The sequence below is a fragment of the Schistocerca piceifrons genome, chromosome 7 (assembly GCF_021461385.2).
Source record: "Schistocerca piceifrons isolate TAMUIC-IGC-003096 chromosome 7, iqSchPice1.1, whole genome shotgun sequence".
NCBI lineage: Eukaryota > Metazoa > Arthropoda > Insecta > Orthoptera > Acrididae > Schistocerca > Schistocerca piceifrons.
In genome coordinates this window covers 571656838-571679954 of record NC_060144.1, presented here as the reverse complement: position 1 = coordinate 571679954, position 23117 = coordinate 571656838, and the positions used below count along the sequence as shown (strand labels likewise).

Below are 23117 nucleotides of genomic sequence, written 5' to 3'. Positions count from 1 at the left end.
ACGTTAAGTGATCGGCAGGTACGTTAAAGGCACAGCCCAACACATCTGTGCAAAGTTCCATCAGGTTTCCACATGGTTTCCATTTCGCGCCTAGTCAGACCTTCCTTTGCCAATACGCCTCGTATATATATACGAGACGTATTCGGAAAGTAAGGTCCGACTAGGCACGAAATTTACAGGGGTCGAACAAAATGTATCCACTGTTTAAAACTCCATAACTTGCAAACTAATTGACGGAGTTGTCTCATTTTTTGTAAAAGTGTAGCTTAAAGTCCAACTTAAAGATATCACTGTAGGTGTTCGAAATGGTCACAATTAACATCCACACACAAACGATGCCGCGGAACTGCAGCACGAACTACTGACTGCAATGTGTTCAGTTGGATATATGCATATGAATGTACGATGGATTCTCGAAGTTCATTCAATGTACGTCAATAAACGACGTCCTTTAGTCTTCCCCACAGGTAAAAGTCCAGAGAAGTTAGGTCTGGGGAACGCAGTGGATACTCCACAGCACTTCTACGGCTTATCCATCTTCCTGGTAGATTTTCGTCGAGATTGTTGAAAGTAAACTCTTCCGTCTCCATACAAGTCTCGAATGGCAGGTAAATTGGATGTCTGAAGCTGCTGAAGGTACACTTCACCGGTAACTGTGGCGTCAAAGAAGAATGGCCCAATCAAGCCCCAGTAAGACAACCAACACCATACATCTGCTCCTGGCAAATTCACGGCTTTGTCTACATGGATGTTCGGATTTTCGGCGGCCCAGTAGATGCAATTGTGGCGATTTACTGTACCATTGAGTTTGAACTGCGCCTCATCAGACCACACAATCGTCTCTGCAAACTCTTCATCGTTGTGCACCATGTTAGTAAACCACTTGCAGTACTCCAATCTACGATCTGGGTCGTCCTCGTTCATTGCGTGTAGCAATCGTGGAATGTAGCACTTCCACTTTGCTGTCTTCAAAATTCGCTGAACACTTGAGCGACTCACTCCAGTTTCACGGGCACACTGTCTCACAGACTTCTGTGCTGTGCGAGCGAATTGTTGTAACACACGACGAGAGTTAGCTGGACTTCTTACTGTTACAGGGCGTCCAGATCGTTGTTTGTGTACGTGTTTAACACAGCCTTCGGCTTCAAATTTGTCTCGAATGCGACGAATCGTTAAACGTGTCGGTGGCTCTGATACTCATATTAACATTGCCGTTGAACCTCATTGATGTTTTCGTACTTGAAATACCAACCACTTCAAAACAGACTTCCTTTCATGTAAGCCTTGCGCCAGCCGTGTTTACTCCAGTAACTAGGTGCAACTAAGAACAAAATATTGACTATCTGGCGACTGTCATCTGACAAAACAAAGCTTGTGTGGCGATTGCTGGAACTACAAACTATTACATTACTAAAGATGAGACAACTCCATCAATTAGTTTGCCAGTTATGGACTTTTAAACAGTGGATACATTTTTTTGGACCTATATACAGGGTGAGTCGCCTAACATTACCGCTGGATATATTTCGTAAACCACATCAAATACTGACGAATCGATTCCACAGACCGAACGTGAGGAGAGGGGCCGGTATAATTGGTTCATACAAACCATACAAAAAATGCACGGAAGTATGTTTTTTAACAGAAACCTATGTTTTTCTAAATGGAACCCCGTTAGTTTTGTTAGCACATCTGAACATATAAACAAATACGTAATCCGTGCCGTTTGTTGCATTGTAAAATGTTAATTACATCCGGAGATATTGTAACCTAAAGTTGACGCTTGAGTACCACTCCTCCGCTGTTCGATCGTGTATATCGGAGAGCACCGAATTACGTAGGGATCCAAAGGGAACGGTGATGGACCTTAGGTACAGAAGAGACTGGAACAGTTCATTACGTCCACATGCTAACACCTTTTTATTGGTCTTTTTCACTGACGCACATGTACATTACCATGAGGGGTTAGGTACACGTACACACGTGGTTTCCGTTTTCAATTACAGAGTGGAATAGAGTGTGTCCCGACATGTCAGGCCAATAGATTTTCAATGTGGTGGCCATCATTTGCTGCACACAATTGCAATCTCTCGCGTAATGAATGTCGTATACGCCGCAGTACATCTGGTGTAATGTCGCCGCAGGCTGCCACAATACGTTGTTTCATATCCTCTGGGGTTGTAGGCACATCACGGTACACATTCTCCTTTAACGTACCCCATAGAAAGCAGTCCAGAGGTGTAAGATCAGGAGAACGGGCTGGCCAATTTATGCGCCCTCCACGTCCTATGAAACGCCCGTCGAACGTGTACCTCACCCCTCATGGTAATGTACATGTGCGTCAGTGAAAAAAGATCAATAAAAAGGTGTTAGCATGTGGACGTAATGTGCTGTTCCAGTCTCTTCTGTACCTAAGGTTCATCACCGTTCCCTTTGGATCCCTACGCAGTTCGGTGCTCTCCGATACACACGATCGAACAGCGGAGGAGTGGTACTCAAGCGTCAACTTTAGGTTACAATATCTCCGGATGTAATTAACATTTTACAATACAACAAACGGCACTGATTACGTATTTGTTTATATGTTCAGATGTGCTAACAAAACTAACGGGGTTCCATTTAAAAAAACATAGGTTTGTGTTAAAAAACATACTTCCGTGCATTTTTTTATGGTCTGTATTAACCAATTACACTAGCCCCTCTCCTCACGTTCGGTCTGTGGAATCGATTTGTCAGTATTTGATGTGGTTTACGAAATATATCCAGCGGTAACGTTAGGTGACTCACCCTGTATATATACTGGGTGATCAAAAAGTCAGTACAAATGTGAAAACTGAATAAATCACGGAATAATGTAGATAGAGAGGTACAAATTGACACACATGCTTGGAATGACATGGGGTGTTATTAGAACCAAAAAAATACAAAAGTTCAAAAAATGTCCGACAGATGGCGCTTCATCTGATCTGAATAGCAATAATTAGCATAACAAAGTAAGACAAAGCGAAGATGATGTTCTTTACAGGAAATGCTCAATATGTCCACCATCATTCCTCAACAATAGCTGTAGTCGAGGAATAATGTTGTGAACAGCACTGTAAAGCATGTCTGGAGTTATGGTGAGGCAATGGCGTCGGATGTTGTCTTTCAGCATCCCTAAAGACGTCGGTCGATCACGATACACTTGCGACTTCAGGTAACCCCAAAGACAATAATCGCATGGATTGAGGTCTGGGGACCTGGGAGGCCAAGCATGACGAAAGTGGCGGCTGAGCACACGATCATCGCCAAACGACGCGCGTATTGATCTTTCACGCGTCTAGCTATATGGGGCGGAGCGCCATGCCGCATAAACATTGTACGTTCCAGCAGGTGTTTATCAGCCAGGCTGGGGATGATGCGATTCTGTAACGTATCGGCGTACCTCTCACCCGTCACAGTAGCAGTCACAAAACGAGAATCAAGCATTTCCTCGAAGAAAAAAGGCCCGATAACGGTATATGTGGTAAATCCAACCCATACCGTGACTCTCTCGTCGTGCAATGGAGTTTCCACGACAGTTATAGGATTTTCGGTAGCCCAAATTCTGCAGTTGTGGGCGTTGACAGACCCTCGGAGCGTCAAATGAGCTTCGTCGGTCCACAACACGTTACTCAACCAATCGTCATCTTCCGCCATCTTTTGAAACACCCACACCGCGAATGCCCTCCACTTCACTAAATCGCCAGGCAAGAGTTCATGATGCCGATGGATTTTGTACGGATAGCATCGGAGGGTACGTCTCAGTGCCAACCGAACAGTAGTGTATGGAATGCCGGTGCGACGTGCGACTGCACGAGCGCTGACTTCCCCGTGCATAGACGAACCCGCTACAAGTCTCCATTTCTTCCTGAACTGTCTCAGCAGCATTACGCCTTGTTCTCGATCGGCCACTACTGGGTCTATCGTCTAAACAACCCGTGGCTTCGGACTTCGAAATCATTCTCGCCACAGCTGCATTTGTCAACGGACCTTTAGCCGTTCGAATCCCCTTCCTATGGCGATAGGATCGTAACGCTGAGCTAGCACTTTCCCCATTCTGATAATACAGCTTCACTAAAAGCGCCTTTTCAGGTAATGTCAACATGCTGCGACTGCTGGTGCATCTGATTCTCTCTCTCATTACAGCTCCTTTTATACACGATTGTTATGCGCAGTCACTGACGTTTTAGTGTCCAGCGCCATCTGTCGGACATTTTGTGAACTTCGTTTTTTTTGTTTCTAATAAAACCCCGTGTCATTCCAAGCATGTGTGTCAATTTTTACCTCTCTATCTACATTATTCCGTGGTTTATTATGTTTTCAAATTTATACTGACTTTTTGATATCATCTGTTGGTTTCAACGCATATCGACCTGGTAAACCAGCATCTGTTGATATGACTGTCCTATGTATATTTAATTCCAGCTCCCAAGTCACATCCACACTGCGTGATAAGTACAGCATCCAGTAGCACTCGACTCTGCAGGAGACATGGGAGCTGCCAGAGGTAGATATGCAGAGCGTGACGCTGTGTGTGCGCTGTGCCCACAGGAGAGAAGCCCTCGGTGGGGAAGGGCACGCGCGCCGTGCTCGCCGTCGGCCCCAAGGGCGCGCGCTGCCTCAGCGGCCCCGGCTCCAGGCTGTCGGGCCTGGAGTGGGACGTCGCGCTGCACCCCGGTCACGACGCCTCGGCGGAGCCGCTGCTCAAGCTGCAGGTGGGTGGTCCCCAGCACCAGTCAGCAGCTGGCGCACGTCCTGGGTCTGTAAGCACTGTCCGATCAAAAGGGTCAGGAGGGGCAGTTCGGAGGCGATAGTTTAATGTATAAACTTGACAACGCACCCTCTCATTAAGCAGCATCTGTAAGGCAATGGTTTGTGGACGAGATCATTCTTGAAATGCGCTGGCCTACCCAGAGTCCCCACCTGAACCCAATGCGACACGTATGGAATGATTGAGACCCCAGAGTTCAAAACAACTAGCTACTCTGGTTTCAGTTCTTTAGGAAGAATGTGCTGTCGTACCTGCAGAGACTTCGAGTAACAACATTGAAAGCCGTCTTAAAAGTGAAGCGTGGACACACCCCAACTAGTGTCCACTAATCTACATCTACATCTACATGATTACTCTGCAATTCTCATTTAAGTGCTTGGCAGAGGGTTCATCGAACCATAATCATACTATCTCCCTACCATTCCACTCCCGAACAGCGCGCGGGAAAAACGAACACCTAAACCTTTCTGTTCGAGCTCTGATTTCTCTTATTTTATGTTGATGATCTTTCCTACCTATGTAGGCTGGGCTCAACAAAATATTTTCGCATTCGGAAGAGAAAGTTGGTGACTGAAATTTGGTAAATAGATCTCCCCGCGACGAAAAACGTCTTTGCTTTAATGACTTCCATCCCAACTCGCCTATCATATCTGCCACACTCTCTCCCCTATTACGTTATAATACAAAACGAGCTGCCCTTTTTTGCACCCTTTCGGTGTCCTCCGTCATTTCCACCTGGTACGGGTCCCACACCGCGCAGCAATATTCTAACAGAGGACGAACAAGTGTAGTTTAAGCTGTCTCTTTAGTGGACTTGTTGCATCTTCTAAGTGTCCTGCCAATGAAACGCAACCTTTGACTCGCCTTCCGCACAATATTAACTATGTGGTCTTTCCAGCTGAATTTTTTCGTAATTTTAACACCCAGGTACTTAGTTGAATTGACAGCCTTGAGAATTGTACTATTTATCGAGTAATCGAATTCCAACGGATTTCTTTTGGAACTCATGTGGATCACCTCACACTTTTCGTTATTTAGCGTCAACTGCCACCTGCCACACCATACAGCAATCTTTTCTAAATCGCTTTGCAACTGATACTGGTCTTCGGATGACCTTACTAGACGGTAAATTACAGCATCATCTGCGAACAGCCTAAGAGAACTGCTCATATTGTCACCCAGTGTCTCGTTACTGCACAGCTTAAACAGATCTGTTCAAAATGAGAGTATGCATCAGAAAACATGTGGACCACGTTGTAAGCATTGTCCTCACATTACCACTTCACTTTGCGTTACTGGCGTAGCTAAGAAATTGTAGAGTCGTCGACAAGGTGTTCTACTTCGTCCTCATCTGCAGGCTTCATTAGCTCCAGCTGTTAACAGAAGTGATTCTGTATCAATCATTACATGTAACGGGGAATTAATTCTATTAACAATTCAGTTATGTTGTTCTTCCGAGGTTAAGTTGGAAGACGATTTTTATAGAGCTCTCTACGCTAATCATCCCCTTTACCTCTGCACAACTCTTGCAACCTATATCCATTGTAACCTGTTCACTCAAGCCGACAACTGGCTGCCTTTACAATTTGTACCCCTCACACTTGCCTATATTACCAAACTGACGATTCATTGATGCCTCGAGATGTCTTCTATTAACCAGTCCCTTCCTTTAGTCAACCTGTCCCATAAATTTATTTTTTTCTCCAGTTCGATTCGGTATCGTTTCATTAGCTACTGTATCTACTCATGTAATCTTCATTGTTGTGTAGCACCACACTGAAAAAGCTTGTATTCATCTAATTCCTCATTCACCACGTGTCACTGACCGGAGCTCAATGTGGAGAATCCTTCAGGATGAACTAGAACATCGACTTCGTTGGCAGACCCCCAACGTCCAACGTCACTACCTTCTCTGGTTTCGACTCTGGAATAAGAATGGGCTGCGATTCCTTCACATACAAGTTTCCTCAGCAGAAGTTGTCATAAAGGAAAAGGTTGGACACACCCCATATTAATGACCCCTAGTAGGCGTGTAGATACTTTTGAAACCATACTAGAGCAATTACATCCAAACTTGTCACAAACATGGCTCAATGCTAGACGACTATTGTTCTATGTAAAAGACGCCCCTGTTGGTTAGGCGTGAGAATATGATGACATATGAACGTAGGTGCGGAATACCCAGAACAATTTCAGTACTACTGCGAAAAGTATAGTGCCAACAGAAAGATCCCCTCCCCCTCCCCACCTTACCTCTCTTAGAGGTGAGTTGCGAATTTGAAGGGGTTACATTTAGATATAAACGAAAACTATAAATATTGGTATAGGACCCATAGTTTTCTTTCTCTGTAGTATCACTGGTGACAGTAATTAAGCGAGTGGTCATCGGAAGTGGACCCATGTGAGTCCTAACCCTGAAAATCTTGGAGCTACACCTACGATGACTAAAGAACATTTCGCTATACTAAGGTACCCTTCAATAATAATAGAGAAACTCAACGGACTCGTTTTGGCACATACTTCGTCTGCTTTTCCACTCAGTTGCCTTTGACATTTGAGGCACCTGTCGTACCTTGGAACCAATTTGTGTATACCATCTTCATACCATGTGGCCGTCTGGTTGTTTAACCAATTCATATTGAGAGCCTTCAAATTTTCTCCTTTTGCGAAGCGATTACCACTAAGGTGCTCCTTCAGTTTCGGAAAGAGAAAATGGTAGGAAAGTGCTACGATATGTCCCTCCGAAATTTCTCAGTCAGCAAGGCCTGTGTCCGCCGGGCACTATGCCAACGTGCATTGTCACGCTGCAGAACAGTTCCACGCGAGGCGTCGTCCGCGCGAGATGTCGCCTCTTCGGTACTTCTGGATAGCTCGATGAAGACGTTCAAGGGTAGCACAGTACGCATTTTGTGTTGCAGGGCGTGAAGTCGACGACCCCTTCACTGTCCCAGAATATGGAAGCCATCACTTTTTCAGTTGATGCAGTTGCTTTCACCTTGTTTGAGTTCTGTGTCTACTAAGGATAATGCCACTTCACGAACTGTCGATTCATTGTGGGCCTGTTATGAGAAGCCCACGTTTCACCTCTTGTAGCAGCCTGGCCAATGAAAGCTTTGCCGTCCCTTTCGTAACACTCCAACAACGCTGACACAGCTTCCGTTATCGCAGCTTTCTGGTCATCGGTGAGCATGCGTGGCACCCACCGTGCAGAGATTTTGTGGCACCCAAGACGCTGAATTATAATTTCGTGCACAATTGAAGGAGACACTTCCTGACGTTGTTCGTGCACGTCGCTAATCATGGATCGTCGATTCTTTCGAATGATGCCATCCCCCTTTTGTCTCAGCGCGTCTCTGATGACGGAGGACCACCTTCATCTCTCTTCCTCACGAACACCTGTTCTCTCCTTCTTAAAACCCATGCACCACTTTCGGACACTGGCCACATTCATTGCACCTTCGCCAAAAATGGTAACAGATCTGCGGTGAATGTCACAGTGTCTAATGTTTACCGTCCGCAGAAAAGAAACAACCCCTCGTAACACACACAGCGGGCGGGATTCGCAGTCGGCACAGATACAGTCGTCGCAGCTATCTCTGTGCTCACCACCTGACAAGGTCCGACTTACACCAGCATGTGGCAACTGTCCGTATCGCACTGAATACTGCAAAACCTATGAGCGGCTGCCACAAGAGTGGTGCGTGATATGTATGTGCGAACTTTCCTTACTTCCTCGATAGCACACGTATGAACGAACTCCGACCGAACAGGCCTTCACACGGTACAGACCGACCGCCGTGTCATCCTCAGTCGATAGACGTCACTGGATGCGGATTTGGAGTCGCATGCGGGCAGCACACCGCTCTACCAGACGTTGTCAGTTTTCGTGAGTGGAACCGATACTTCTCAGTCAAGCAGCTCCTCAGTTGGCGTCACTAGGGCCGAGTGCACCTAGCTGGCCAACAGCGCTAGGCTGACCCTCACAGTCACCCATCCAAGTGCTATCCAAGCCCGATTGCCCTTAACTTCGGTGATCCGGAAGGAACCACTGTGGAGAGCCAGCAACCAAAGGAATTACCATCAGAAAACAGATACGGCACTAGGACACTACCAGTAGCCCTGGGGCTGGAAGTGAGTGTAATAAAAATTAGTCCTTAAATATTTTACTGATTTCGCCGGTTATATTAGGTACCTTCAGGTCCAAAATGTTCAAAATAGCATGACTGACGCCGATATCATGATGTAGACCGTGCTTTATTTGGAAAACAGTGACTAAAGATCACTGTTATGCCTTGGCGATATATTGCTGCCCCTCTGAAGACAAGACATTTAGGAAGAAGTCCTGTACAGAAAGGCACCACTGTCAGCCTTATGCGTGACACTGTGAACGGAATCAGATGCAACAATAATCAAAAACTAAATAGCGTCGAATCCGTAAATTTGCTTGGACGCTACGGTAATTTGTAAGAATCTTTTTAAATCGCAGGCGTGGAGTGGTGACAGGAAGGAATGACACGTAATGCATAACTATGGAACACGACAAGCAGTTTCAACCAGACGTTCTACAAGCATGCCATACTATCTAGAAAAAAAAAATTATGAGACTAGGACACCCCCAGGTCCCCTACGGGTGAAATCAGGGCTACTAAGATTAACGCACGGTAAGACTGAGTGAAGTGGAAGTGTATAAAAGACTAAAAATTCCATCTGCTCATTTCCTTTGTTTGCTGTGTTTACTAGCACGGATCAGATACAATATACAATTACTACACTAATGGCCATTAAAATTGCTACACCAAGAAGAAAAGCAGATGATAAACGGGTTTTCATTGGACAAATATATTATACTATAACTGACATGTGATTACATTTTCACGCAATTAGGGTGCATAGATCCTGAGAAATCAGAACCCAGAACAACCACCTCTGGCCGAAATAACGCCCTTGATACGCCTGGACATTGACTCAAACAGAGCTTGGACGACGTGTACAGGTACAGCTGCCCATGCAGCTTCAACACGATACCACAGTTCATCAAGAGTAGTGACTGGCGGGGTGAGAGATCTGGAGAATGTGCAGGCCAGGGCAGCAGTCGAACATGTTCTGTATCCAGAAAGGCCCGTAAAGGACCTGCAACATGTGGTCGTGCATTATCCTGCTGAAATGTAGGCTTTCGCAGGGATCGAATGAAGGGTAGAGAAACGGGTCGTAACATATCCGAAATGTAACGTCAATGCGAAAAAGAGGTGACCGAGACGTGTAACCAATGACACCCCTACAATCACGCCAGATGATACGCCAGTATGGCGATGACGAATACACGCTTCCAATGTGCGTTCACCGCAATGTCGCCATACACGGATGCGACCATCATGATGCTGTAAACAGAACCTGGATTCATCCGACAAAATGACGTTTTGCCATTAGTGCACCCACGTTCGTCGTTGAGTAAACCATCGCAGGCGCTCCTGTCTGTGATGCAGCGTCAAGGGTAACCGCAGCCATGGTCTCCGAGCTGATAGTCCATGCTGCTCAAACGTCGTCGAACTGTTCGTGCAGATGGTTGTTGTCTTGCAAACGTCCCCATCTGTTGACTCAGGGATCGAGACGTAGCTACACGATCCATTACACCCAAGCGGATAAGATGTTTGTCATCTCGACTGCTAGTGATACGAAGCCGTTGGGATCCAGCACGGCGTTCCGTATTACCCTCCTGAACCCACCGATTCCATATTCTCCTAACAGTCATCGGATCTCGACCAACGCGAGCAGCAATGTCGCGACACGATAAACCGCAATCCCGATATGCTTCAATCCGACCTTTATCAAAGTCGGAAACGTGATGGTACGCATTTCCCGTCCTTACACGAGGCATCACAACAACATTTCACCAGGCAACGCCAGTCAACTGCTGTTTGTGTATGAGAAATCGGTTGTATACTTTCCTCATATGAGCACGTTGTAGGTGTCGCCACCGGCGCCAACCTTGTGTGAATGATCTGAAAAACTAATCATTTGCATATCACAGCATCGTCTTCCTGTTGGTAAAATTTCGCGTCTGTAGCACGTCATCTTCGTGGTGTAGCAATTTTAATGGCCAGTAGTGTATAAATAGCGATACGTTTTCCGACAGTATGCGTAGTATAACAATTGGTTTCTTGCCAAGCAGCCTGTGTCCCTTTCTGTTACAGGTTGAGGCTGCAGCTGACTGCCCTGTGGGCAAATGGAAGCTGGATGTAAAGACCCGCCTCCGGGGGGACACCACGGGACAAGCGGGCTACTTCTCACACCCGCAGGACATTTATATCTTGTTCAACCCCTGGTCCAAGAGTAAGTAGCGCTACTCTGCCTCTAACCACTCTCGATGATCTATAAACCCATTCGGTCTGAGTGTTCATACAACTTCAACCACCAGACTCAATAAACTGTATTTTTTGGTCCTCATACAATACAAGGTGCATTCAAGTTCTAAGGCCTCCGATTTTTTTTCTAATTAAGTACTCACCCGAAATCGATGAAACTGGCGTTACTTCTCGACGTAATCGCCCTGCAGACGTACACATTTTTCACAACGCTGACGCCATGATTCCATGGCAGCGGCGAAGGAGTCTGTTATGACCACTGGAAAATCGCTGAGGCAATAGCAGCACAGTTGGTGAATGTGCGGCCACGGAGAGTGTCTTTCATTGTTGGAAATAGCCAAAAGTCACTAGGAGCCATTTCAGGTGAGTAGGGAGCATGAGGAATCACTTCAAAGTTGTTATCACGAAGAAACTGTTGCGTAACGTTAGCTCGATGTGCTGGTGCGTTGTCTTGGTGAAACAGCACACACGCAGCCCTTCCCGGACGTTTTTGTTGCAGTGCAGGAAGGAATTTGTTCTTCAAAACATTTTCGTAGGATGCACCTGTTACCGTAGTGCCCTTTGGAACGCAATGGGTAAGGATTACGCCCTCGCTGTCCCAGAACATGGACACCATCATTTTTTCAGCACTGGCGGTTACCCGAAATTTTTTTGGAAGCGGTGAATCTGTGTGCTTCCATTGAGTCGACTGGCGCTTTGTTTCTGGATTGAAAAATGGCATCCACGTCTCATCCATTGTCACAACCGACGAGAAGTAAGTCCCATTCATGCTGTCGTTGCATGTCAACATTGCTTGGCAACATGACACAAGGGCACCCATGTGGTCGTCCGTCAGCATTCGTGGCACCCACCTGGATGACACTTTTCTCATTTTCTGGTCGTCGTGCAGGATTGTGTGCACAGAACCCACAGAAATGCCAACTCTGGAGGCGATCTGTGCAACAGTCATTCGGCGATCCCCCAAAACAATTCTCTCCACTTTCTCGATCATGTCGTCAGACCGGCTTGTGCGAGCCCGAAGTTGTTTCGGTTTGTTGTCACAGATGTTCTGCCTTCATTAAACTGTCGCACGAACGAGTGCACTTTCGACACATCCATAACTCCATCACCACATGTCTCCTTCAAATGTCAATGAATTTCAATAGGTTTCACACCACGCAAATTCAGAAAACGAATGATTGCATGCTGTTCAAGTAAGGAAAACGTCGCCATTTTAAGTATTTAAAACAGTTCTCATTCTCGCCGCTGGCAGTAAAATTCCATCTGCCGTACGGTGCTGCCATTTGTCATTAGAAGATAGTGAATGGAGCTGTGGGCGCTAGAAAATGGAGTGCAAAGTGGAGAAATGGGGGGGGGGGGGGGGAGCATTTCCGACGATTTCAATAGGAGGATTACAACAGTGGAGACAGCGAGAAACATTTGCGCCGTGTATGGAGTAATGCCATTGTACAGAGCACGGCAAGAAAAAGGTTTTCTCATTTCAAGGAGTATCCGTCTGACATAAGCGCGTGACTGCGTGTGAGATCGCTCTCTACGTTTTCATCTATTTTTAGGTTTCAGATGTATATTTTAACGCTTTTTGTGATAATATTTACTATATAAGTGACTTATTAGTGGTTTCTTCATTCACCTCTGCATTTCTTGTGTTGTGACCCGTTATTTGTGAGTGTTTTGTATCGAGCAATGCAACCTCTTACCCGTGTTTACATTCCGCGCTGACCAGTTGCAGCTGTAGCGGCGCATCGAAAGCTAAGTGCTAATTAATTGTTTGTGTATAGTAGTTTATTTAGGAACTTTAGTAGTCTTCAACCGGTGTTCTTGGTGTTTTCCGGTGAAATAACTTCAGAAGAAATTTTTGCGAACTGCTTTCAGTTTCGTTACTGTCATTAGACGTTTGATTTCTTTCTGTGTTAGTATTTTGTTATATTCTCATTTGTTGTTGATTAATACTGTCAATAATAGTAGTTACGTCCCTTGTAGAGCAAGTTTGTGATTATTGTAGTCAGTTTTTAACATCTTCTTATTGTAGTAGCGGAACTTAGATAAAGTTGTTTTCTTGTTTCAATAACTGTAAAATTTTACCATGAGTGAGAAGTGTGGGCTTTGCCGTAGGTTCGTGAGTAGTGGATTGTGGTGTGAGACTTGTTCGAAGTATTTTCACTGGGGGGAATGCAGTGGGGAAGCCAGTGGGCATTCTGGTGAGATTCTCTCCTAGAACTGCAGGTTATGTAGCAAGAGTAAATTGATAGAGGAGCAGGAGCGTAAGATCTGTGCCCTTCAGGTGCAGTTGAAAAACGCACAGGAGGAGCTAGATAGGATGAGGAGGGAGAAGGGGGTTGTGGAATGGGAGCTGGCTGTTGGCAAGAGATCTGCTAGGAGAAGGAGATTTTCAGATAGTTTTACTATTGGTGTTTGTAATAGATATGACCAACTGTCAGAGTCTAGTGGAGAGGAATCTCTAGTAGCTGTAGATGTAGGAAGTATGCAGCAGACCTCAGCAGTTACGGTGGCTAGGACAGTTGCAAAGTCTAAGAGAAAGAAGAGGGTTCTGCTGCTAGGTAGTTCTCATGGTAGAGGTGTAGGCCAGCAGTTGCAGGAAGTTTTGGGGAGTGAGTACCAGGTCACCAGCATTGTGAAGCCTAATGCAGGATTGGCTCACGTGACTTTTAACATAGGGGGGTTATGTAGGGATTTTACTAAAGAGGATCAGGTAGTGATTGTGAGTGGGGCTGGTAATAGTATTGATAGCGATGGGGAGTATGACATAGATGGTGACCTGGAAAAGATAGCCACTCAGACTGGCAACACGAATGTGCATTTCGTGGGACTGTTTCAGCGTCACGATCGGCCTCATCTTAATACAGCCGTCAGGCGTAATAACATGAGACTTGGGGGTGCGCTGATGACAGAAGGCATGAGTCACATTTCAGTGGTGTTGGTGGAGTCTATCAGCAGGACGGGTTTCACTAGACATGGCCTGCACCTCAACAGGTATGGAAAGGGGAGGTTGGCAAAGCTTATAGGTGACAGCATAGGTGGGGGGTGGTGGGATCACTCATGGGAAAATTCCGGTAGTTGTGGGTGTTAGAGCTGTACATTTTTTAGATTGAAGTCAGCTGGTAGGTATTCCTGCTTAAGGGAAGTCTCTCTAACAAAGAAACCACTTTCTACTAAACTTGGGAATCCGATTAATGAGGGAATTAGTATATTTCATCAAAATATATAAGGTATTAGAGATAAAGTTAGTGAATTGCTTATAGATGTTGACTCTGAAATTATTGGTATGTCTGAACACTTCTTAAATAAGGAGATAATTCAGAGGCTTCCTTCACCAGGATACAGGTTGGCTGGCAGCTTTTCTAGGAGCTCTTTGCGGTGTGGGGGAGTAGCCATGTATGTGAAAAACGGTATCCCATTTGAGTTAATTGATGTTTCAAAGTACTGCACTGAAAAGGTATTCGAATGTTGTGCAGGTGTGGTTAAATTTAGTGGAGCTAAACTTCTTACTGTTGTTATTTATAGATCCCCAGACTCCGATTTCACAACATTTTTGCTAAAACTAGAGGAGGTTCTTGGTTCACTTTATAGGAAATACAAAAAGTTAGTTATATGTGGTGACTTCAATATTAATAGTATAAGTGATTGTGCAAGGAAAAGGATGCTGGTAGACCTCCTTAATTCATATAATCTTATGCAAACCGTATTCTTTCCAACGAGAGTGCAAGGGAACAGTAGAACAACCATAGACAATATTTTTGTTCATTCGTCATTACTAAAAGGGCATTCTGTTAGCAAAAAGGTGAATGGCCTTTCAGATCATGATGCACAAATTTTAAGTCTAAAAGATTTTTGTGCTGCAACACATGTTAAATATAGTTACCAACTTTTTAGGAAAGCTGATCCAGTTGCTGTACAGACTTTTGTAAACCTTATCAAGGAACAAGAGTGGCAAGATGTTTATAGTGCTGATACAGTAGACAATAAATATCATGCTTTCCTCAAGACTTTTCTCGTGCTCTTTGAAAGTTGCTTTCCGTTAGAACGTTCAAAACAGGGTACTAGCACAAACAGGCAGCCTGGGTGGCTGACTAAAGGGATAAGAATATCTTGTAGAACAAAGTGACAATTATATCAAAACGTTAGAAACAGTCACAATCTAAATGCAGCAGCCCAATACAAACAGTATTGTAAGGTGCTTAAAAAAGTTATTAGGAAGGCAAAATGTATGTGGTATGCAGATAGAATAGCTAAGTCTCAGGATAAAATTAAAACCACATGGTCAGTCGTAAAGGAAGTGGCTGGTCTGCAGAGACAGGTCGAGAATATAGAATCAGTGCATAGTGGGGATGTCCGTGTTACTGATAAGTCGCATATATGTACAGTATTTAATAATCACTTTCTGAATATAGCAGGTGAACTAAATAGAAACCTAGTCCCAACAGGGAATCATATAGCGCTCTTAGAAAAAAGTGTTCCGAGACTGTTACCTGAAATGCTCCTCCATGATACTGACAAGAGGGAGATTGAGTTAATAATTAAATCACTAAAGACCAAGAACTATCATGGATAGGACGGGTTATCTAGCAAAATACTGAAGTATTGTTCCATGTATGTTAGCCCAGTACTTAGCCATATCTGTAACTTTTCCTTTAGGAGTGGTCGGTTTCCTGACCGATTAAAGTACTCGGTAGTGAAGCCACTTTATAAAAAGGGAGACAGGGATAATGTTGACAATTATAGACCTATATCTATGCCATCGGTGTTTGCTAAAGTTATCGAGAGGGTTGTATATACAAGGTTACTGCAGCATTTAAATTCACATAATTTGCTGTCAAATGTACAGTTTGGTTTTAGAAATGGCTTAACAACTGAAAATGCTATAGTCTCTTTTCTCTGTGAGGTTTTGGACGGATTAAATAAAAGGTTGCGAACGTTAGGTGTTTTCTTTGATTTAACGAAGGCTTTTGAGTGTGTTGAGAAGTTGGATCATTATGGGGTAAGGGGAGTAGCTTACAATTGGTTCGCGTCCTACTTTAAGAACAGAAAGCAGACGGTAATCATCCACAATATTGAGAGTGGTAATGATGTTCAGTCCCAATGGGGCACTGTTAAATGGGGCGTTCCCCAAGGGTCGGTGCTGGGGCCACTGCTGTTTCTTATTTATATAAATGATATGCCTTCTAGTATTACAGGTGATTCAAAAATATTTCTGTTTGCTGATGACACCAGCTTGGTAGTGAAGGATCTTGTGTGTAATATTGAAACATTATCAAATAATGTAGTTCATGAAATAAGTTCGTGGCTTGTGGAAAATAATTTGATGCTAAATCACAGTAAGACTCAGTTTTTACAGTTTTTAACTCACAATTCAACAAGAACTGATATTTTAATCAGACAGAATGGGCATGTTATAAGCGAGACGGAACAGTTCAAGTTCCTAGGCGTACGGATGGATAGTAAGCTGTTGTGGAAAGCCCATGTTCAGGATCTTGTTCAGAAACTAAATGCCGCTTTATTTACCATTAGAACAGTATCTGAAATAAGTGACACTTCAACACGAAAAGTAGTCTACTTCGCATATTTTCATACGCTTATGTCGTATGGTATTATTTTTTGGGGTAATTCTTCTGATTCAAAAAGGGTATTTTTGGCTCAAAAACGGGCTGTTCGAGCTATGTGTGGTGTAAGTTCGAAAACCTCTTGTCGACCCCTATTCAATAGTCTGGGAATTTTGACATTGCCCTCACAGTATGTATTTTCTTTAATGTCGTTTGTGTCCGGCCCCGGTAGCTGAGTGGTCAGCCTGACGGAATGTCAATCCTAAGGTCCCGGGTTCGATTCCCGGCTGGGTCGGAGATTTCATCCCCATCGACGCACAGGTCGCCGAAGTGGCGTCAAATCGAAAGACCTGCATCAGGCGAACGGTCTACCCGACGGGGGGCCTTACCCACACGACATTTCATTTCAGTGTCGTTTGTTGTTAGCAATATTAGCTTATTCCCAAGAGTTAGCAGCTTTCACTCAGTTAATACTAGGCAGAAATCCAATCTGCATGTGGAATGCACTTCCTTGACTCTTGTGCAGAAAGGAGTGCAGTATTCTGCTGCATCCATTTACAATAAGCTACCACAAGAACTCAAAAATCTTAGCAGTAGCCCAAACACTTTTAAGTGTAAACTGAAGAGTTTCCTCATGGCTCACTCCTTCTATTCTGTCGAGGAGCTCCTGGAAGAGCTAAACAATTAAGCAAATTCCAGTGTTACATTCTCGATTTTCTTTATTTAAACTAACGACTTTTCGCCTGAATATGTTTCTTATATTTCATTTTATCTGTTTCTACAATCGTGTTATAATTTCATGTATTGACTCGGTCCATGACCATGGAGACTTCTCCTTAATGCGGTCCCACGGAACAATAAATAAATAAATAAATAAATTATTGTATCTCCACGTTCAGATAGACCTTCGCGGTTTCATGAGGACCGTTTAAACTCATTACTCCAAAATGATCCACGCCATTGTACTCGAGAACTGCCAAACGTCATGAGCTATGGCCATGACATCACTGTGCGACATTTGCATACAATGGGGAAGGTTCCAAAATAGGGTCTATGTCTACCGAATGCCCTGAGCCAAAATAACAAAAATCGGCGGGTGGCCATACGTTAATCTCTGCTTTCTCGTCATCAACTGGCTCGTGAGTAACATCAATCATTCCTGTTCTGTATCGGTACTATGACGAGAATGGTTTCTTATGCTGACATAAGCAAAAGAAGCGAATGGTTGAATCGAAACAAAGCAGCAACTCGCCGTACAAAGACCTGCTCGCATTCACAAAAGTTAATGTTATACATCTCGTGGAGCAGCGCACATGTGGTGTACTACAATTTGTTTCCCTCAGGTGTAACCATCACTTCTGAAATTTATTGTCAACAACTGAGACGTCTTGCAGGAACAACGACCAAGTAAACTGCATGAAGCGATGCTACTCCACGGTAATGCCCACCCACATTCTGCTAGACTGACAAAGGACACAGGTCCGGGTTGGGAAGTCATTCCGCTCTCTCTTTAGTCACTTGATCTTGTGCCCTTAAAGTTTCACGTTTCCCTTCAAATAACTTCCTTTCCGGATGAAAATGCCCTCCGAACATGGTTTAACGAGTTCTCAGCCTCGAAACTATTTAATTTCTACAGTCGTTGAATCGAAAAGTTACATCGTTGACGGACTGTTGTAAACAGTGAAGCAGAGTATATTATCGATGGCTAATGTCTCTACTATGTGTATCTGTCGTTTTTATTAAGTCCACGGAAAAACGCTACAAACTTATGCACTAATCCAGTATCCACATGTAAGTACACACAAACTACAACTAAGTGTTCAAGCCGGCCGAAGTGGCCGTGCGGTTAAAGGCGCTGCAGTCTGGAACCGCAGGACCGCTACGGTCGCAGGTTCGAATCCTGCCTCGGGCATGGATGTTTGTGATGTCTTTAGGTTAGTTAGGTTTAACTAGTTCTAAGTTCTAGGGGACTAATGACCTCAGCAGTTGAGTCCCATAGTGCTCAGAGCCATTTGAACCATTTTTTTAAGTGTTCAAAATGGCTCTGAGCACTATGGGACTTAACTTCTCTGAGGTCATCAGTCCCCTAGAACTTAGAACAACGTAAACTTAACTAACCTAAGGTCATCACACACATCCATGCCCGAGGCAGGATTCGAACCTGCGACCGTAGCGGTCGCGCGGTTCCAGACTGTAGTGCCTAGAACCGCTTGGCCACCCCAGCCGGCTCAATTAAGTGTCTCGAGCATTTCTAGGCGCTTCAGTCTGGAACTGCGCGACTGCTACGGTTGCAGGTTCTAATCCTGCCTCGGGCATGAATGTGTGTGATCTTCTTAGGTTAGTTAGGTTTAAGTAGTTCTAAGTTCTAGGGGACTGATGACCTCAGATGTTAAGTCCCACAGTGCTCAGAGCCATTTTAACCATTTGAACTAAGTGTCGCAAGTTACTCGTACCTCCACCTTATATATGAAACCTGTCTCTCATTGTTGTTCAGTCTTCTCCACTTTCAGTTCATTGTTCTACTTAAATCGGTGTGTCCAGTGAAGTGGCGGTTCAAATTTTCATTTCATCAGAAAAGTGGGAGGATATTCATAAAAGGAAGATGAACAGGAAGTCCTATGCTAGTTAAAAAGATACAGTAGGTCGCAGATTCTTTCATATGACACTGTATCAAGAAAACATGCAGATACCTCAAGGATTGCTATTGACAAATCTCCATGGATGCGGGTCACAAATGAATATTAGGAATTGTTTATTACAAGAAAAACTCGGTTCTGTGACTTTCTTGAATGGAGGAAGTACTTTATTCTGAAACGGAGAATCAATGTCTTTACCAGAATTTTCGTTCCTTCTCAAGTATCCTTGACTGTAACAAAGAAAAAGCGTACTCGTATTGTGCTTAAATCTTTGAATGCAGAAACAAGGAATTTTATAACAGTATAATAAGTGCCCAACAACTAATTTACAAGTGGGACTTAGATCACACAGGATAAATCAACATATTTTCTAATTCTGTATAGTTCGAAAAATTGCATTCGATGTACTTTTCCCAAATTGTTGCTGTACCTGAAAATGGCCTTCGTTTCCAAAAGTAAGCAAAAGAATAAATGAATAAATTGTTTAAGTTTTTATCGCCTCAGAGTTATTTTCTCTCTACTTGCCAGAAATATTTCTTGCACTACGACCAACAAGCTTTTACACTTTGCAATTGACAAGTGACTCATTAACAATCATGAACTGGCCAACATCACGGTTATTTCACATAAGGCACCCTTCAACAATATTTTGAAGTACGAGAGCCATACTGAAAGTTAACTAACATTTACAACTACAGTTTCAACAATGTCATTAGACTTTTTGCATCACTCTTTTGGGTCAAGTGACAACCGGGTGTACCCACGAAATGACCGACATCTATGTTTCGTTTGGACAGAGTCTTGCCGTTGAACAGTTTGATGAAGAGAAGTTGCTGAAATTCTTCTCAGATTTCAGTGTGTAAGGAGAAGTATGCGTGAGTGCCAGCAGTGTTAGGCCATAAAACCGTCTAAGCACTTCAAAGATGGTAACGCGAGAATCCAAGAGGGCACTAGTAGCATCGCTCTCGTACCGTCTCCACATTTCTCAACAAGGAAAGAACTGACGATGTCGTAACAGCCAGCTGCAGCGTCACTTTGAATGAAATCGCAACAAATGTTGCAATAAAACGTAGGAAGTTCTTCGTACCCTGAGCTAAGGAAGATTTTGCGCCCGTTAGGTCCCAAGTTTAGAAAAGAACTATCACCCACAGCTGTCTTCATTGATTTACAAATGAAGGAGACGATTTTTTGGCATGCATAGTGACAAATGATGAAAACTGATTCCATCGTTATGAAACTGAAAGAAAATGCCCAAATATGGAATGGCATCATTCGGATTCGTCATCAAAAAGTATGGTAAGGGCAGTGTAATCTGCTGGGAGCGTCTTGTACGACATCGTCTAGGACTCTGAGGCTTGAACAATGAGATGGTGGAAGTAAGTACTAAGTTACAGGAGCGTGTTATCGGATATTGTTACATGCTTCGTTATATTCAAAGAGAAAAGCGGCAATAAAATAAGAAAAAGCAGTTCATGTAATGGAGACTGCGTTTATTGTTTGACAAGAAACTTGATTTTTTTAACGTGCACAGACGACAACTGACTTCTGCTACAATAAGACTCTTTTAAAATTCCGTCGTGCATTATGCGACGAACACCCTGGCAGAAGTTCACCCTATTGCACGACAGCGCGCAGCGTAACACTTAAACTGCTGCTTCACTGTGAGTAAAATTACGAAATTCTACAACCTCCGTACATTCCCGACTTGACACCCAAAGACTACCATCTTTTTAGACTGAGAGTCTGACGCTACGAGACACTGGAGGTCATTTAAAATTAGGTGACAAAAGCAATGGGATACTTCCTAATATCGGTTGGACCTCCTTTTGTCCAGGGCAGTACAGCAATGACTTCTTGTAGAAGATAGGTTATGGAAAGACGAAAGTACGTTTCTAGTACTTGTAGACAGATAAAGCTTTAGACAATGTTCACTGGAATACAGTTTTCGGAATTCTGAATGTAGCAGGGGTAAAATACATGGAGCGAAAAACTATTTACGACACGTATGAATACCAGACGTAGCTACAAGAACGGGGGGTATGGAAGGGAAGCAGTAAATAAGAATGGAATGAGACAGGATTGTAGCAATCCCCGATATTATTCAATCTGTGCACTGAAAAAGCAATAAAAGGAACAAAAGAAGCGTTTGGAGTACGAATTAAAGTTCAGGGAGAAGAAATAAAAACTTTCAGGTTTGCCGATGACATTGTAATTCTGTGAGAGACAGAAAAGGGCTTGGAAGAGAAACTGAACGGAATTAGCAGTGTCTTGGAACGAAAATATAAGATGAACATCAACAAAAGCAAAACAAGGATAACAGAATGCAGTAGAATTAACTAAGCGGATGATAAGGTAATTAAATTAGGTATCTAGCCTATTCAAATAGTAGGTGAGTTTTGCTCTTTGGGCAGCAAAATATCTGATGATGGCCGAAGTAGAGAGGTAGAAAATGTAGACTGGCAATGGCAAGGGAAACATTTCTGAAGAAGAGGAATTTGTTAACATCGAACATAGATTTAAGTCTTTTGTGAAGGTATTTGTGTAGAGTGTTGCCATACATGGAAGTGAAACATGGACGATAAACAGATTAGACAAAAAGAGAATACAAGCTTTAGAAATGTTGTGCTACAGAAGAATGTTGAAGTTTAAATGGGTCGATCACGTAACTAATGAGGTGGTACTGAATAGAACTGGGGAGACAAGAAATTTGTGCCACAACTGGACCAAGAGAAGGGATCGGTTGGTTGGACACATTCTGCGACATGAAGGAATCACAAGTATTGGGGGGAAGTAAGAGGAGTAAAAGTCGTTGAGGGAGACCAGGAGATGAATACAGTAAGCGGGTTCAGATGCATGTAGATTGCAGCAGCTATTCAGAGGTGAAGAGGCTCGTACAGGCTAGACTAGCATGGAGAGCTGTATCAAACCAGTCTCAGGACTGAAGGCCACAACAACAACAAGTGGAAGAACTCGACGTGGCGTGGACTCAACAAGTCGTTGAAGGCCCTGCAGAAATATTGATCCATGCTGTCTGTATAGCCGTCCGTTATTGTCGGTGCAGGATTTATGCACAAGCTGACCCCTAGAATACTCACCATAAATGTTTGTGGGATTCATGTATGGTGACTCGCGAATGGTTGTCGCCCGGTGATACGACACATTATCATCCACAAAAATTCCATCATTGCTTCAGGACATGAAGTCCATGAATGGTAGCAAATGGTCTCCGAATAGCCGAACGTAGCCATTTCCAGTCAGTGATTGGTTCAGTTTTATCAGAGGACCCAGTCCATTCCATGCAAACACAGCCCACAACACTATGAAGCCACCACCAGATTGCACAGTGCCTTACTGACAACTTGGGTCCATGGCTTCGTGGAGTCTGCACCACGCTCGAACGCTACCATCAGATTTTACCAACTGAAACCGAGACTCATCTGACAAGGGCACTGTTTTCCAGACGTCTAGGATCCAACCGATATGGTCACGACTCCAGGAGAGGCGCTGCATGGAGTGTCGTGCTGTCAGCAAAGGCACTCGCGTTGTTCGCCTGCTATTATAGCCAATTAGCGCGAAATTTCACCACACGGATACGTTAGTCGTACGTGCCACGTTCATTTCTGCTGTTATTTCACGCGGTGCTTCTTGTCTGTTAGCACTGACAACTCTACGCAAATGCCGCTTCTGTCGGTCGTTAAGTGAAGGCAATCCGTCACTGTGTTGTCCGTGGTGAGAGGTAATGCCCGAAATTTGGTGTTCTCGGAACACT

General features: G+C 44.0%; 1 protein-coding gene across 1 annotated transcript in view; it reads left to right on the top strand.

Annotated features, from left to right (window-relative positions):
* LOC124804732 (hemocyte protein-glutamine gamma-glutamyltransferase-like) overlaps positions 1-23117 on the top strand; it is a 383610-nt gene that overhangs the window by 71974 nt on the left and 288519 nt on the right. Inside the window, exons 3-4 of the mRNA XM_047265026.1 lie at positions 4573-4736; positions 10984-11122. Of these exons, the coding sequence (XP_047120982.1) occupies positions 4573-4736; positions 10984-11122 (303 nt within the window). The remainder of the gene's footprint in view (positions 1-4572; positions 4737-10983; positions 11123-23117) is intronic.